The 17,735-nt window shown below is 40.6% G+C and overlaps 1 protein-coding gene and 1 long non-coding RNA gene across 3 annotated transcripts in view; one reads left to right on the top strand and one right to left on the bottom strand.

Annotated features, from left to right (window-relative positions):
* Positions 1–1,303: 1,303 nt before the first annotated feature.
* The window catches only part of LOC124046243 (CAP-Gly domain-containing linker protein 4-like), a 109,870-nt gene continuing 93,438 nt past the window's right edge, over positions 1,304–17,735 (bottom strand). For both annotated transcript variants that reach the window (XM_046366395.1, XM_046366396.1), the window contains exons 13-15: positions 10,028–10,092; positions 9,704–9,779; positions 1,304–3,635 (exon numbers count right to left, since the gene is read on the bottom strand). In XM_046366395.1, the coding sequence (XP_046222351.1) occupies positions 3,248–3,635; positions 9,704–9,779; positions 10,028–10,092 (529 nt within the window). In that variant the 3' untranslated portion in view covers positions 1,304–3,247. The remainder of the gene's footprint in view (positions 3,636–9,703; positions 9,780–10,027; positions 10,093–17,735) is intronic.
* LOC124046244 lies at positions 5,542–8,392 on the top strand. Its single transcript, XR_006840984.1, has 3 exons — positions 5,542–5,840; positions 6,444–6,907; positions 7,027–8,392. It is a non-coding gene; the product is annotated as an uncharacterized LOC124046244 (long non-coding RNA).

Genomic DNA, 17,735 nt, shown 5'->3' with positions numbered 1-17,735 from the left:
TTGTTATTCTAAAATATATTAAATAAGAAAATTGGCAAATTTATTACAAAAAAAACCTTCTTTACATCAGTATTCAGACCCTTTGCTATGAGAGTCAAAATTGAGCTCAGGTGCATCCTTTTCCATTGATCATCTTTGAGATGTTTCTACAACTTGATTGGAGTCCACCTGTGGTAAATGACTGGACATGATTTTGAAAGACACACACCTGTCTATATAAGGTTCCACAGTTGACAATGCATGTCAGAGCAAAAACTAAGCTATGAGGTCGAAGGAATTTTCCGTAGCGCTCCAAGACAGGATTTTTTCGAGGCTCAGATCTGGGGATTGGTACCAAAACATTTCTGCAGCATTGAAGGTTCCCAAGAACACAGTGGCCTCCATCATTCAAAAATGGAAGAAGTTTGGAACCACCAAGACTCTTCCTAGAGTTGGCTGCCAGGCAAAACTGAGCAATTGGGGGAGAAGGGCCTTGGTCAGGGAGGTGATCAAGAACCCGATGGTCACTCTGACAGAGCTCCAGAGTTCCTCTATGGAGAAGAAAGAAACTTCCATAATCCCAAACCATCTCTGCAGCACTCCATCAATCAGGCCTTTATGGTAGAGAGGCCAGATGAAAACCACTCCTCTGTAAATTGCACATGACAGCCCGCTTGGAGTTTGGCAAAAGGCATCTAAAGGACTCTGACCATGAAAAAACAGGATTCTCTGGTCTGATGAAACTAAGAATGATCACGTCTGGAGGAAACCTGGCACCCTCCAGGATCGAGGGAAATATGAACAGAGAGATCCTTGATGAAAACCTGCTCCAGAGCGCTCAGGACCTCCGACTGGGGGGCAAAGGTTCACCTTCCGACAGGATAATGACCCTAAGCACACAGCTAAGAAAATGTAGGAGTGGCTTCGGAAAAAGTCTCTGAATGTCCTTGAGTGGCCCAGCCAGAGCCTGGATTTAACCCGATTGAACATCTCTGGAGAGACCTGAAAATAGCTGTGCAGCGACGCTCCACATCCAACCTGACAGAGCTTGAGAGGATCTGCAGAGAAGAATGAGATAAACTCTCCAAATAGAGGTGTGACTTGAGGCTGTAATCGCTGCCAAAGGTGCTTCAACAAAGTACTGAGTAAAGGGTCTGAATACTTATGTAGATGTGATATTTCAATTTGACATTTTTTATACAAAATGTGGAAAAAGTCAAGGGATGGAAAGTTTGCTAAGTCATTCAGGTGTTTGCTAATAGACAGTCCGCCCACATGGAAGGTTTGGTGCACAGGCATCCAAAAGACAGAGAGAAACGAACGGTGAAATTAGAATAGAATCTTTATTCATTTTACAAATACAATTTTTACACTACGTGCCACTATTCCATACTGAAACCCTTTCGCTGCGCAGACACACAATGCAACCAATGACTTTCAAGTGCATTTTAACTTGGGCTTTCCGATCATGTGTCGTCTGAGAAGACATCATAGAACCCAACAGTACTAAGTAACAGTGTTACAGAATTAACTGAAAAGGCGATGACTGTTACACAATTGTCTCAATTGCCACAACAATGATCGTAACAGACCTGACTGTTACGACGGTGACTGTTACAGAAATAACAGAACTGACTACAGAGAAGAGATACGAGCAGTTGAATTAGCACTCATACCACCGAGCTTCTTTCATCTCCAAACCTCAGGCGAATATCTCAGGCAACCATGATTCGTCCTGCCAACACATTTCAATTGCATAGGGCCCAACCAGACCGATCAATGGTATATCGCATTCAGTATCTGGGCTACTGTTGCGTTCTACCTTTGTTATTGGGTGGCACATGGAGCTTGTGTTGAATAAGGTCTCTTTTTTCTCCACAGATATAATCAATAGCTTGTTGCCTGCTGACTTGTCAAGACTGTAATCTTTATCGGTATATAACTTTGCAATACGCTTCACGGAAACCAGCTTTCACAAGGCATTTTGTAGTTTGTCATAAGGACGACACAAGACGTCATTAACAGTCGTGCAGATGGAAGTTATCTTTAGACAAATCTCATGTCACAGAGCCAGTGGGGTGTCCAATCTGACCAAAAGTAGGTAGCATACATCAATAGGCCTATGAGTGTCACATCAGTGTAGGACCATATTTGTATAAATTGGCATCACTTGACAGCACTATACTCAAGTGGTGCCATAGCATTAATGGCTGAATTCCAAATCATCCCCTAGCCCCATATCCTTTATGCACTCATATAGATCTGAAACCGATTGATAGGTATAAGCAATATTTCTACCCAGCCAATCAGAAGGCAAGGTGAACCTATTACCATATTGCTTCCACCCATCCAATCCACTCAGATCCACAGCAGTGCCTAGGGTGTAGGAGCTGATGGTCAATTAGCAATTCAGCACAAGTTGGCAGTGAATTCAAATTCAGTATTGGCCAAACACAGTGCACATTCTTGCTCATTTAGGAGTCAGCAGTGAATCCAGATAACCCTGCATTATCATTACGAACAGCCTTATCCATTTACTCCAACGTGCTCAAATCAGGGGATATTTTAGTACCTCTGTACTAGGACATTGTCTTGCTTTAAGGTGCTTAGCTGCGTTGCTGACCAGAGGTTAGCTTTAATATCAGTTCAAATCTCTACATACAGTACAGTGAGGGAGCTTAGGAAAGAATGGAAGTATTAATTTACTGTATCGGATTTATACACATTTTCCATCAATCAAGTGCATTTCCATCAATTAAATCATATCACACAGTAAAATTATAAGTATAAATATTTCTGAAAATTATTTTCTTTCACCCTATCAAACATATCTATGACAATCAAAGCTTATGTTGCCTCATACCTACAGTGTTTTCAATAGCAATGTAATATCTAGTTTTCTAGTGTCCATTGATGGTCAACGGGTAGAGTAAACAGGTAAAACAAAACAGGTAAATCAGCAAGTAAATAGGACAAACTAGCTGATGTGTAGTTAAAATGTAGGCTACCCACACCACCACCACCACATACATCTTAAAATAAAACATTTCTTAAATGTATATAACAATCATTAATTAGGTAGTGTTGTTTTGGGGGGACATTTCAAGGAGCAAAAGAAACAAACACAAAACCCAAGAAAAAACGAACAAGGGAAAATCGCAAAACAACCCCCCCCCAAAAGAAAACAAACAGAAACCTTTCTCCGATATGCTCGCTCTAATGCTTTCCCACCCAGCTAACCCAACCCAACCCCTGGGTCCTAGTGTCCTCAGCTGTTCTCATCCACGAGCCGGGCACCATTAATGCCGCGGTAGGTGACACGGCTGGGCCTCACCAGCACGCCGTAGTCCGGGCGGCACGTGAAGTAGCGGCGGCCGCCCACCTGGCCATCATTCTTGCCCTTGGCGGTGCGCAGCTCCAGGCCTAGCCACAGGCCTGGGGCGAAGTCAGCCTGGCCCATGTAGCGGATCAGAGCCATCTCGTTCGCACTGCTCAGCAGCACTTGCATGCCCAGGTGGAGGCGCACTGACGCGTCCGAGCCAGACGAGGTGGTGGTGGTGGCAGTGGTTCCTCCGGAGCTTCCTGTACCACCTGTTCCCGGACCCCAGCCACCACTCAGGGTGCTCCAGCGCCGACGGTGGGAGTTGGAACGTGACCTGAGGGGAGAGGGAGAGATAAAGAGAGAGGGAGCAAGAGAGAAAAAGAGTGAGCTCCTGAGTTCTTCTGCAAAAAATATAGAATTAGAGTTGAATAAATGTAGATATAATATTTAAAACATTTGCAAGGACTTCTCGAGCATACTAACCTCAACATTAAAACCTTCAATACAAATCAAAACTTGTCGCATCTGACCACAACACTTTCACCCAGTTGTCCTCTGAATCACTCAGATATTCATTGGCAAACTTCAGACAGGCATGTATATGTGCTTTCTTGAGCAGGGGGACAACAGTCTCTCACTGTTCAAATAAACCTACCACTAAAATTATAGACTGATAATTTCTTTGTCAGTGGGCAAACGTACAAAATCAGCAGGGGATCAAATACTTTTTTCCCTCACTGTATATATATATCAACTCAGCAAAAAAAGTAACATCCCTTCTTCAGGACCCTGTCTTTCAAAGATAATTTGTAAAAATCCAAATAACTTCACAGATCTTCATTGTAAAGGGTTTAACAATGTTTCCCATGCTTGTTCAATGAACAATAAACAATTAATGAACATGTACCCGTGGGAAACGGTTGTTAAGACACTAACAGCTTACAGACGGTAGGCAATTAAGGTCACAGGTAAGAAAACTTAGGACAATAAGGAGGCCTTTCTAATGACTATGAAAAACACAAAGAAATATGCCCAGGGTTCCTGCTCATTGTGCGTGAACGTGCCTTAGGCATGCTGCAAGGAGGCATGAGGACTGCAGATGTGGCCACAGCAATAAATTGCAATGTCTGTACTGTGAGACGTTTAAGACAGCGCTATAGGGAGACAGAACGGACAGCTGATCATCCTCACAGTGGCAGGCCACGTCTAACAACACCTACACAGGACCGGTACAGCCGAACATCACACCTGCAGGACAGGTACAGGATGGCAACAACTGCCCGAGTTACACCAGGAACGCACAATCTCTCCATCAGTGCTCAGACTGTCCACAATAGGCTGAGAAAGGCTGGACTGAGGAATTGTAGGCCTGTTCTCCCCAGACAGGAGGCCGGTCCTCCCCAGACATCACCAGCAACAACGTCGCAGTTGACTGAGAGGACATTTCTTTTTTTGCTGAGTTTATATCTATCCATTGATTCTTGAAGAATATAATTTAAATGCCTTATGAGCTTCGTTCAACTGTCACACTCCATGAGAACCCAAAATATTATCTTATTTTTCCCCAGTGTTTGTTTACATTTACAATGTTTACAAACACTGTATAGCCTCATAACATGGTTAAAACAATTTGGATACCATGGATTGTCAGTCCTTGCATCCATAGCTCTGTCTATTAATCTGAGATTGGTTACATTTCTCCAGGCCCATCCCTCAGTTTTTTACTAAAACAGAGGCTGGGCAACCGTTTTTTTTATTGTTTCATCTGTGCCCTTTAAACAGCTGCATATTATCAAGATATTAAAGTGTCACCAACAAAAATATAAACAATAGGCCTATGGCAAATGCAGCATATGACTTCACAGGAGCGCCGTTTGAACGTAAAATGCGTTTTGGGGCAGACATGCCAATCTCGAACATTTACATTTTTTTTAAAATTCGCCTTTATTTAACCAGGTAGGCGAGTTGAGAACAAGTTCTCATTTACAACTGCGACCTGGCCAAGATAAAGCAAAGCAGTTCGACACATACAACAACAGAGTTACACATGGAGTAAAACAAACATACAGTCAATAATACAGTAGAACAAAGAAAACAAAAAGTCTATATACAGTGAGTGCAAATGAGGTAAACATGTGAACTTAATGTGCCTTAATAACAAACGTATGCCATCTGTAAATACGAATAAAGTTGTTAAATTACGAGTCTAGTTTGTTTAGCCAAAGAAAAGTCAGGAACCTTCCTGCTAACTGCGATAAGGAGTGGGCTGGACAATGCCGAGAGATGAGTTTCAGATTGTTCTGCGTTGTAGCATCTTGTGTCTATAAAATGAGATGCTCTTTATGCGTACACAATCCTTTCGGCTGCAGTTAAAAAAAAAAATATAACGTTAATCATGGAGAACTGCAAATATGTTACACTAACAACAAAGGATAGAGGGAAAAAGTTGTGATGGACTACTTTCTGGAGGATGATCGTGTCATGCTGACATTGTAGTCTTCTGATGACAGTGATGGATGGGGAAGGAACGGCGATCAACGTAAATGACCTGTTTTCTCAGAATGCCATTTCACATGGCTAGTTATAGTCTAATGTTAGCTAGCTAACTACAGCAGCTAACATTGAACCTATTTGGTTAACTAGCTAGCTATGACAATCGGTTTCTATTGCTAGTAATCAATAGCTTGTGATTATAGTTAATTGTTTAGCTAGCTAACGTTAACGTTACATGTCTAAACAAAAACAACAAGTTAAGGCTTCCTGTTAGCTAGCTAGTGTTAGCTGAGGTTAGATGGCTGGCTTGCTAACTAACATTAATTTACGTGTATGAACACTGTGTAACGTTAGTGATGTTCTCAGAATGCCATTTCGAATGGCTAGTTATAGCTAGATAACATTGAACCTATTTTGTTATCTTTAGCTAGCTATGACAATCAGTTGGTATTTGGAGTACTCGATGGATTGGGCTTAAATGGTTCATTATTTAGCTAGCTACACGTCTAAACAAAATACCCCAAGTTAATTAAAGCTTGCTGTTAGCTAGATAACGTTACATGTATGAACTATGTGTAGTGATCTCAGAATGCCATTTCGCATCTATTGTATAATAATGCTAAAATAAAATCTGGAATTTGTCTTTCAGCATCAAAAGGACACACCTGACAATCCTCCACCAGTCATACAAAGAGAATGGTCTAATGCCTCCCATCAAAAAGAGCAGTGTGGCGTCTCTACAAGGAATCGATGACAACACTTTGATTATTTAATTAACCTGTAACATGATTGGCTGTACTTTTATTGATATCACATTATTTCTGTCTCTAGGGGCCCCTAACTGAACTAGCCACAGTCTGGACCTTCATTTCCTGACCATATGCCACACCAAGTATGCCCCAGACAGGTGCTTCGGCCTCATTAAGCAGCGCTTCAGAAAGACCAGAGTGAACACTTTGTCTGAGATTGCTGGTGTTGTGAAGGACAGCACCATGACAGGGGTCAACATCACACAGCTGGTTGGACTGGAAAATGATACGGTGCTGGTGGAAAGCTTTGCCTGGGAACAACACCTGACTCTGTACCACAGATCAAGCAGTACCAGCATTTCAGGTGAATATCATTTTCATTGCATGAGGATATTCATCTAATCTAAACTTGGGAGATGAATTGATGCTGGTCAAGGTTGTAATCTCTTCTGATGTTTTGGTTTGTTATTCCCTGTTTTACAGCTTCGATGCTCTGGAGCCGTGTGTTTTTGTAGCTAAGGAGCGTTCGGACTGTCGGGACCAGGTTTCAGCTGCTGCGCAAAGCTGACATCCTTCCTCCCATAGTTGGTCTGCCTGTACAACACCACCTGGACTGGACACTTTTTAGAAGATCAGGGAGTTTTGCAACGAGGAGGCTATGGACATCATATGCCCTGCATCAAAGTCAAGGGCAGGACAGAAACAGGCTCTCCGAATATGTGGTTCTGACAGACCAGTCATCAGCACTATCCGCAGTGCCTCTATTCAAATGACTCTCCTGCTACTATTTTTTTTATTTTATCCTACTGCCCAGCCACTTTACCCCTGATTGTATGCATACAACTACCTCGTCTATCACTGATATCGTTGTTGATATTGTTCTTGTACATACTGTATATTATTTTATTGACACTATTTCTGATATTGTTACTATGCCAGTAACCATTTGGCTGTACCGTTTACACCTTCTGTAGCGACCCATCCACTTAGCAATACTTAGCAATATTCATTTTATATATCAATATTTTGCTATGTGTGGTTGTAACATGATTTTGTAACATACCACAACAATATCATGTGACCGTATCAACATCACTCAGGTTGCATGGCCTTAACTTATGTATGGAATACTATGTGATATATTGATTGATTATACTACTAAGTGTGTAACAGTATATAAAGTATGCTAATGCACTGGTGTGAAGGCTGGTGTGAAGGCATTTGGGCAGTGGTAAGTAAAAATACTTTAAAGTACTACAAGTATTTCTTTACTATTTATATTTTTTGGGAACTTTTAATTCACTACATTATTTTCTTTCTTAATGTACTTTTTACTCCATACATGTTCCTTAAATTTTGACAGGAAAGTTGTCCAATTCACACACTTATCAAGAGAAAATCCCTGGTCATTGTTAAGGGAATTTTTATCAATGATGACTAATTATGTATACATTTCAATCAGGACTGACTAGTCCAAATGTTATGTACTGTACATGTATGAATTTTATCTCTTGCTCCCAATTGTATATAATATATAATAGTATAATATAGTCAGGCGTTCAGAACAATGCCTTGGTACAAATGAATGAACTATCTCCAGATGGCAGGGACGGACTATCTCCAGACTGTCTAGAATGCTATCTACACTGACTGACCTTGGCTTTAGGCGAGGAGGGAAGGCTCAAGAACTATAGGGCCTCTCTACCAGTGTCAAGAAGAGATAGAACATTTAGAAAACGCTGACGTCATTTTCAGTTTATAACCTGTGGCAAAATGTGTATGAAGCAGTACTCTCTTGAATTAAATGCTGTTACCTGACTTTTAAGACCGGGGCTCCGTCCATTCTTATAAAATATTAGGGCCTTACAAAACCTTAAATGCATAGACAGAGTGTTTAATTTTGATTGGGAAATAAAACAGAGGAATTTAGAATTCCTTCAACAGTCATCCCTACTGCATCTGATCTGACAGACTCACTAAACACAAACGCTTTGTTTGTAAATTATGTCTGAGTATTGGAGTGCACCCCTGGCTATCCATCAATAATAATGAAAAAAATAAACTTGGGCCGTATGGTTTAATATAAGGAATTCCACCATTGGATGTGGCTGGGGGTTATAGCATTTCTTTCACATGACACATCAATTTAAACAAGTGTGTCTGGGTAAGCGTCAAATATATATATTTTTACCTGTAATGGGTGTAGACAAAGGAGAGCTCTCCAATAAGTACCAAAACATTCAAAGGCTCTTTTCTCAAACGTCAGTTTACGAGTTTATCAACGTTCAAAGCAGAATTACTTTCCCATTGTTCCTCAAAAAATGCAGTGTATGATACACAATTTTGTAGCTCTGTGTCTACTTTTATCCAATGTAAAAAAAAAAAAATCTGATTTCGCTACATAAGACCGATTTCAGCCGGTCAGTCACATTTCCACATCATTACAACACTATATAGACATAATATGGCATTTGAAATGTCTTTAATCTTTTGGAACTTTTGTGAGTGTAATGTTTACTGCTGATTTTGTTATAGTTTATTTCATTTATTTGATCTATTTCACTTGCTTTGGCAATGTAAACATGTTTCCCATGCCAATACAGCCCCTTAAATTGAAATTGAATTAAGATTGAGATGGATGAATGGGGTTAGAGGTGGAGAGAGAAAGAGAGGGACAGAAGGGTGAGTGTAGAGGGAGAGAAGCAGAGTAGGGTAGCAGAGAGGGAGAGCGTAAGGCAGCAAGTAAGAGAAGGAGTAAAAGGGTAGAGAAAGAGGGTGAAATAGTGCAGCGTGAGAAAGATGATTAGAAATCGGGATGGAGAAAGGAGAGTAAAAATAGTGAAAGGAGGGTGTAATGAGAAAGTGAGACAATGGACTGGGAAGAATGTAGAGAGTGGCAAAGGGAGGAAGGGAAGGGTGAGAGAAAGATGTAAAACGTGAAAGGGAGAGGAACGCGAAGGAAAGGGATTGATCTCGGATTGCTTTCATACTCCTTATAACCCTGCTATCGAGCATTGGCAATTCCCCAAAATGATTTTTGCTGACCACTATTGATTTTACCTCCGGTGGTGGGGGGATTAGGGAGAAAGCTGAAATGGTAAGGGAGGAGAAATGCAGACACGTGGAATGTGGAGGAGATTGCTTATGAGAAAATGGCCACCTGTTGACTGTACTCTTCTGGCTCTGCTCCTTCTGGGCAGCGATGGACGTCGACGTGCTGAAGCTGCGCCTGATCCCTGAAATATGACAGACACGTGTGTGAATACACATAGACAGATTCACAAATATGAAGTACACATACACACACTAACATAAACAAATACAAAGAAGGACATACACACGCACAGTGAAGGGTACCGAAATAATTGTGACATGAAGACAACTGCATTTTCCATCATTAAAATGTTATCATCGTTAATTAAGTTTACTCAGCGTTTGCAAGAATAAATGTATAAATAAGGAAAAACCAAGGCCAAAAACTCACTAGCAAAAGGACGGTTGAGACGTGAGGAGGACAGCTCTGAAAGACAATCCATAGAGCCATGGATCCTGTGGAAAAATGTTAAATAAAATTTAAAAACATTTACACTAAAGTCTAAGACACACAATCGTTAAAGCCCTTACTGAGTTCCGGAAACAGCAGCCTTCTTTAATTACACCCTACAAAATCGGCAGCTCTTTCTCTTACAGTACAAGGTTGGGGTCAATTCCAATTCAACTCGAGCGTATTCACTATACAGGGAATTAATTGAAATTCACTAAAAGAATAGGGCAGGAAAAAATCATTTAAAATAATGGGCTATTTCTCCAATTAAACCATTGATTATCCATTAATTTCCAGAATGGAATGAGTTGAGATGGAATTGACCCAGAACCGCTCACCTGTCATTCATCAACTCTCGAATAGACACAAAATAAAATAAAAATGTGGTATCCCAGCACAAGGTGCCTGTCCAACTCGGTGGATGTGTTTGCCTCTGTGTGTCAGCGATAATAGCTGGAGCTTTGAAACCCATTACCACTTAGGCAGGCGAAGTGGAAAATTTAGCCAAAAAACTGCCTTATCTTGTCTGGAAAGCAGAAAAGGAGAGGAGGGGGGAATGAAAGAAAGCAGAAAAAATGTGAAGAAAAAAGTAACGCCTCACAATTTGTTATCTAATGGGTCCTGATAGCTGCTGACAGGAAGAGAAAGACCGCAAGAAGGAGAGAGAGAAAGAGTGGCTGTTCTGGCTCTCGGTGATGGAGAGAATGCGAGAGGAAGATCTCTATTAGCCCAAGCCTCGATTTAGCAGAGCTTCCCGATTGCCCCGCTGGTTAATTAGGGAAAAAAATTAGGGGAAGAATGAGAAAAGGAGTCCAGTCCTTTCAGAAAAAACACCACTCATCACAAAGGAAAAGTAGAGTAAGAAAAAAGAGAAAGATGATTGCAGGTGTGGAGCTGGGAGAGGAAGAAAATGTAAGGGGGTAGACGGAGAGAAGGAACGAGATATATATATTTTTTAACTCATTAATTCCATCTCAACATCTAAAACAAATAAGACTTACTTTCCCCTTTTCTTGACTCCTCTTCCTTGATAGGTTGCTAGTAAATACGCATGTATAGTGCCGTCTACCTTTAAAAGAAACTTCAATCAAATGAATCAACTTCCTTGACTCTGTGTCCAGGAAAACCTCCCCATAATATTTAAATGAGTGGAATGGGATGATGTCTTGCATGAAAAAACATGTTTACATTACCAAGTACATTAATGGGGTAAACCTACTCGAAGAGTATGCATGAGGCTGATTGAGAGAAGGTTTGAATCCTAATCAACCCATCCAATGTGAGCATATCTGTTGTTGAAGAACAGTTGATCAATAAAGCTACACTATTCTAGGAGTAGTCAAGCTGCTTATGCTGAAAAGCCTTGTTAGTACATAGCTCAAATTAGCTTTAGAATTTCATGGATGTTTTTTTTTACTTCGGACAAAAGATATTGAAATCAAACCATTTTTTTGTATTAATAGCACAAGTCTCGCCACCAAACATTATTACTATGCATTATAACTAGTTGAAATTGCATATATTGTTGCTTTGATTGAATTGAATTTATTTTGGGTAACAGACAGAAACATTTGAAGTCAGACGTTTAAATGTATTTGGCTAAGGTGTATGTAAACACACTTTATTTTAAGAATGTGAAATGTCAGAATAATAGTACAGATAATTATTTATTTCAGATATTATATCTTTCATCACATTTCCAGTGGGTCAGAAGTTTATATTAGAGGTCGACCGATTAATCGGAATGGCCGATTAATTAGGGCCGATTTCAAGTTTTCATAACAATCGGAAACCGGTATTTTTGGGCGCCGATTTGCCGTTTAACATTTTATTTTATTTTATTTAAACTATATTTAACTAGGCAAGTCAGTTAAGAACACGTTCTTATTTTCAATGACGGCCTAGGAATGAGGCAGAACGACAGATTTTTAACCTTGTCAGCTCGGGGGATCCAATCGTGCAACCTTGCAGTTAACTAGTCCAATGCTCTAACAACTGATTACATTGCACTCCACGAGGAGCCTGCCTGTTATGCAAATGCAGTAAGCTAAGGTAATTGCTAGCTAGCATTAACCTTATCTTATACAAATCAATCAATGACTGTCATTGCTCCAATGTGTACTTAACCATAAACATCAATGCCTTTCTTAAAATCAATACAAAATATATATTTTTAAACCTGCATATTTAGCTAAAATAAATCCAGGTTAGCAGGCAATATTAACCAGGGGAAATTGTGTAATTTATATTGCGTTCATTGCACGCAGAGTTAGGGTATATGCAACAGTTAAGGCCGCCTGGTTCTTTGCGAACTAATTTGCCGGAATTTTACGTAATTATGACATAACATTGAAGGTTGTGCAATGTAACAGGAATATTTAGACACAATATTTAGACTCCACTCGTTAGATAAAATATGGAACGGAATAAACGTTTTGTTTTCGAGGTGATAGTTTCCAGATTAGTCAAAGGTATATGGTTTAGAGAGAAATAGTCGACGCGTTATAATTCCTGTAATAACTTGCGGCTGAACTTGAAAGGGTTTCCTTCGTTATTTTACAGTTCATGTCTTCCATAGAGAATGTCTTGATCTACTTCAAATAAGGTCTGTGTTTCGTGCAGGCTTAAACCGCCTCAGCGTTTTGATACCCGTGTAAATCTCACTAGGATAAGGTAACGTTTGTCAACATATTTTCATAAATCCACTCTACAATTGATTTTTTTATCTTCACTTATATTTAGTTAATATTGATCAGAGTTACCTTGTCCTATGGATATCTACACAGACCTTATTTTAAGTGAATCTAAAAATCTAAAAATATCCTATGGAATAAATGAAGGAACCGCTTTTCAGATTTTGCTAGAAGGTGTCATGGGAATTATGACTCGCACTTTGGTCGTCAATTCTTACCATGTCCATTATTAAAATAGGATTTCCTGCATATAGAAATGACAGTTTGTGTTTTCAACATTCATCACAGGTAACGTAAACTCTATTTTTATTCAAACAGTTGAGAGTATTTGTCTCCTAAGCAGACTCTTCAGTATCATTGTCACTTCAGAGCTGTGTGTGTATTTATGTATTATATTAAGTTAAAATAAAAGTGTTTATTGAGTATTGTTGCAATTGTAATTATTACAAAAATGTGTGTGTGTATGATATATATATGTGTGTATGATATATATACACACATTTATTTTTTAATAAATTGGACGATTAATCGGTATCTTTTTTTTGTTGTCCTCCAATAATCGGTATCGGTAACGGCGTTGAAAAATCATAATTGGTCGACCTCTAGTTTACATACATTAGTAATTGGTAGCATTGCCTTTAAATTGTTTAACTTGGGTCTAACGTTTTGGGTAGCCTTCCACAAGCCTCCCACAAAACATTGGGTAAATTGTGTCCCATTCCTCCTGACAGAGCTGGTGTAACTGAGTCAGGTTTATAGGCCTCCTTGCTCGCACACACTTTTCCAGCTCTGCCCACAAACTCTCTGTAGGATTGAGGTCAGGGCTTTGTGATGGCCACTCCAATACCTTGACTTTGTTGTTCTTAAGCCATTTTGCCACAACTTTGGAATTATGCTTGGGGTCATTGTCTATTTGGAAGATCCATTTGCGACCAAGCTTTTAACTTCCTGAATGATGTCTTGAGATGTTGCTTAAATATATCCACATAATTTTCATTCCTCATGAGGCCATCTATTTTGTGAAGTGCACTAGTCCCTCCTGCAGCAAAACACCCCCACAACATGATGCTACCATCCCCGTGCTTTACGGTTTGGTTGGTGTTCTTCGGCTTGCAAGCCTCCCTCTTTTTCCTCCAAACATAATGATGGTCATTATGGCCAAGCAGTTTGTTTCATCAGACCAGAGGACTTTTCTCCAAAAGTCCGATCTTTGTCCCCATGTGCAGTTGCAAACCATAGTCTGGCTTTTTTTATGGTGGTTTTGGAGCAGTGGCTTCTTCCTTACTGAGTGGCCTTTCAGGTTATGTCGATATAGGACTTATTTTGCTGTGGATATATATACTTTTGTACATGTTTCCTCCAGCATCTTCACAAGGTCCTTTGCAGTTGTTCTGGGATTGATTTGCACTTTTCACATCAAAGTACGTTCATCTCTAGGAGGCAGAATGTGTCTCCTTCCTGAGTGGTATGACAGCTGTGTGGTCCCATGGTGTTTATACTTGCGTACTATTGTTTGTACAAACAAACGAGGTACCTTCAGGGGTTTGGAAATAGCTCGCAAGGATGTAACAGACTTGTGGAGGTCCTGGCTGATTTCTTTTGATTTTCCCATGATGTCAAGCAAAGAGGCACTGAGTTTGAAGGTAGGCCTTGAAATACATCCACGGGTACACCTGTAATTGACTCAAATTATGTCAATTAGCCTATCAGAAGCTTCTAAAGCCATGACATCATTTTCTGGGATTTTCCAAGCTGTTTAAAGGAACAGTCAACTTAGTATATGTAAACTTCTGACCCACTGGAATTGTGATACAGTGAATTACAAGTGAAATAATCTGTCTGTAAACAATTGTTGGAAAAATGACTTGTGTCATACACAACATAGATGTCCTAACCGACTTGCCAAAACTATAGATTGTTAACAAGAAATTTGTGGAGTGGTTAAAAAACGAGTTTTAATGACTCCAACCTAAGTGTATGTAAACTTCCGACTTCAACTGTATAACAAAATGTACAATGTGGACCCAGAGGATATCACTTGAAAGTATTTAATCACATTTGATCACATCAGAAGATAACCTCCTCGCAATCTCCAAAATACAACAGCCACTGGTCAACTTTGTTTGGATGTCGTAAAGGACCATGCACAGAAACTGAAGAGATATAGCTTGCTAACGATCTCCTTTTCCACGTGGAAAAAACGGCGGACAGAGACTTGCTAGCTACGTTAGCTAGTTTACCATCTGCTCTGGCCTGTCTCCCCCTGTCTGGTACAGGTACGCCTGCCACACTGCCCCCTCTTTTGCGAGGTTTAGCTCGCCTCCAGTACGCACACACTGTTGGGGCGAGTGACTCTGGACTTACAATGGCTAGCCCCAAGTCGTTCAATTTTTTTCTTGTGCTTTATGCCATTTGCCTCATGACTCCTGCATGCTTTGTTGACTATGAACTTGCTTGTTTACCTAAATGTGGGACAGACTGTTTGTTCCCACACTCGGGACTCTGGCTCTCTATTGGTTACACAGACTCTTGGCCTCCCATCCTATTCTAACCACCTCTTGCCGGCTTTGTATTCATGTTACCTGATGAAATTGCTGTACAATATGATCTTGTTGCCATCTAATGCACATTCAAATGTCATAAATCAACACTGCAGAGCTCTCCATGTCCTTGGCCATGCCCTGATTGTATTACTGCTGATGATATCTGGAAATGTGCATGCACACCCTGGCCCGTCTACTGTTGCTAGCCCCAATTCTGACTCGTGCTCTGATATCTGCTCTTGTAAAAGCCTAGGTTTTCTGCACTTTAACTTCTTAAGGGCTTTCAGGAACAAATATACACAGGCAGATAGGAAAGCTAAGGCCAGCTTTTTCAAGCAGAAATTTGCATCCTGTGCCACAAACTCAAAAAAGTTATTGGACACTGTAAAGTACATGGACAAAAAGAGCACCACCTCCCAGCTCCCCACTGCACGGAGGCTAGGAAAAGCTGTCACCACCGATAAATCCTCTATAATTGAGAATTTCAATAAGCATTTTTCTACGGCTGGCCATACTTTCCACCTGGCTACCCCGGTCAACAGTCCTGCACTCCCCACGGCAACTTGCCCAAGCCTCCCCATTTCTCCTTCACCCAAATCCAGATAGCTGATGTTCCTAAAGAACTGCAAAACCTGGACCCCTACAAATCAGCCAGGCAAGACAACCTGGACCCTCTCTTTTTAAAGTTATCTGCTGAAATTGTTGCCACCCCTATTATTAGCCTGTTCCACATCATTCGTATCGTCTGAGATTCGCAAAGATTGGAAATCTGCCGCGGTCATCCCCCTCTTCAAAGGGGGAGACACTCTAGACCCAAATTACTACAGACCTATATCTATCTTACCCTGCCTTTCTAAGGTCTTCGAAAGCCAAGTCAACAAACAGATTACAGACAACTTAGAATCCCACCATTCTGACTTAGAATATGTGGACAACTACAAATACCTGGGTGTCTGGCTAGACTGTAAACTCTCCTTCCAGACTCACATTAAGCATCTCCAATCCAAAATTAAATCTAGAATTGGCTTCCTATTTCTCAACAAAGCATCCTTCACTCATGCAGCCAAACATACCCTCGTAAAATCATACCGATCCTTGACTTCGGCGATGTCATCTATTAAAATAGCCTCCAACACTCTACTCAACAAATTGGACACAGTTTATCACAGTGCCATCCGTTTGTCACCAAAGCCCCATATATTACCCACCACTGCGACCTGTACGCTCTCGTTGGCTGGCCATTACTTCATACTCGTCGTCAAACCCACTGGCTCCAGGTCATCTACAAGGCTTTGCTAGGTAAAGCCCCGCCTTATCTCAACTCACTGGTCACCATAGCAGCACCCACCCGTAGCACAAGCTACAGCAGGTATATCTCACTGGTCACCACCAAAGCAAATTCCTCATTTGGCTGCCTCTCCTTCCAGTTCTCTGCTGCCAATGACTGGAACGAACTGCAAAAATCTCTGAAGCTTGAGACTCTTACCTGCCTCACTAAACTTTAAGCACCAGCTGTCAGAGCAGCTCACATATCACTTCACCTGTACATAGCTCATCTGTAATTAGCCCAGCCAATCTACCTCATCCCCATACTGTATTTATTTATTTATTTATATTGCTCCTTTGCACCCAAGTATCTCTACTTGCACATTCATCTTCTGTACATTCTACCATTCCAGTGTTTAATTGCTACATTGTAATTACTTCGCCACCATGGCCTATTTATTGCCTTACCTCTCTTATCCGACCTCATTTGCACATGCTGTATATAGATTTATCTACTGTATATTTGATTGTATATTTGTGTATTCCATGTGTAACTCTGTGTTGTTGTATGTGTCATACTGCTTTGCTTTATCTTGGCCAGGTCGCAGTTGCAAATGAGAACTTGTTCTCAACTAGCCTACCTGGTCAAATACAGGTGTAATAAAATAAATAAAAAAGGCTAGGGGGCAGTATTCGGATGTTTGAATGACTGACGTGCCCAAAGTAAACTGCCTGTTACTCAGGTCCAGAAGCTAGGATATGCTTATAATTGGTAGCATTGGAAAGACTGTTAAAGCATTGGTAAAACTGTAAAAATAATGTCTGTGAATATAACAGAACTGATATGGCAGGCGAAAACCTGAGGAGAATCCATCCAGATATTTTTTTGGGAGGTCACAGGCCATTCCAATGCTTGTCTATGAGATATTCAAAGGAATTACACCAAGATTGCAGTTCCCATGGCTTCCACTAGATGTCAACAGTCTTTAGAAAGGGTTCCAGGCTTGTTTTTTGAAAAATGAGTTAGCAGTTGTAGTTTTTGAAGGTGTCTTTCATTAGGACTGTAGTCTTGTGGCGCATGTGGATGAGGGCGAGCACTTCATTATTTATCTCTGGTATTGAACATACTACATTCCGTCTTAAATT

Source organism: Oncorhynchus gorbuscha, linkage group LG10 (genome assembly GCF_021184085.1).
Source record: "Oncorhynchus gorbuscha isolate QuinsamMale2020 ecotype Even-year linkage group LG10, OgorEven_v1.0, whole genome shotgun sequence".
NCBI classification, from domain to species: domain Eukaryota; kingdom Metazoa; phylum Chordata; class Actinopteri; order Salmoniformes; family Salmonidae; genus Oncorhynchus; species Oncorhynchus gorbuscha.
This window is presented reverse-complemented; position numbering and strand designations above follow the sequence as displayed.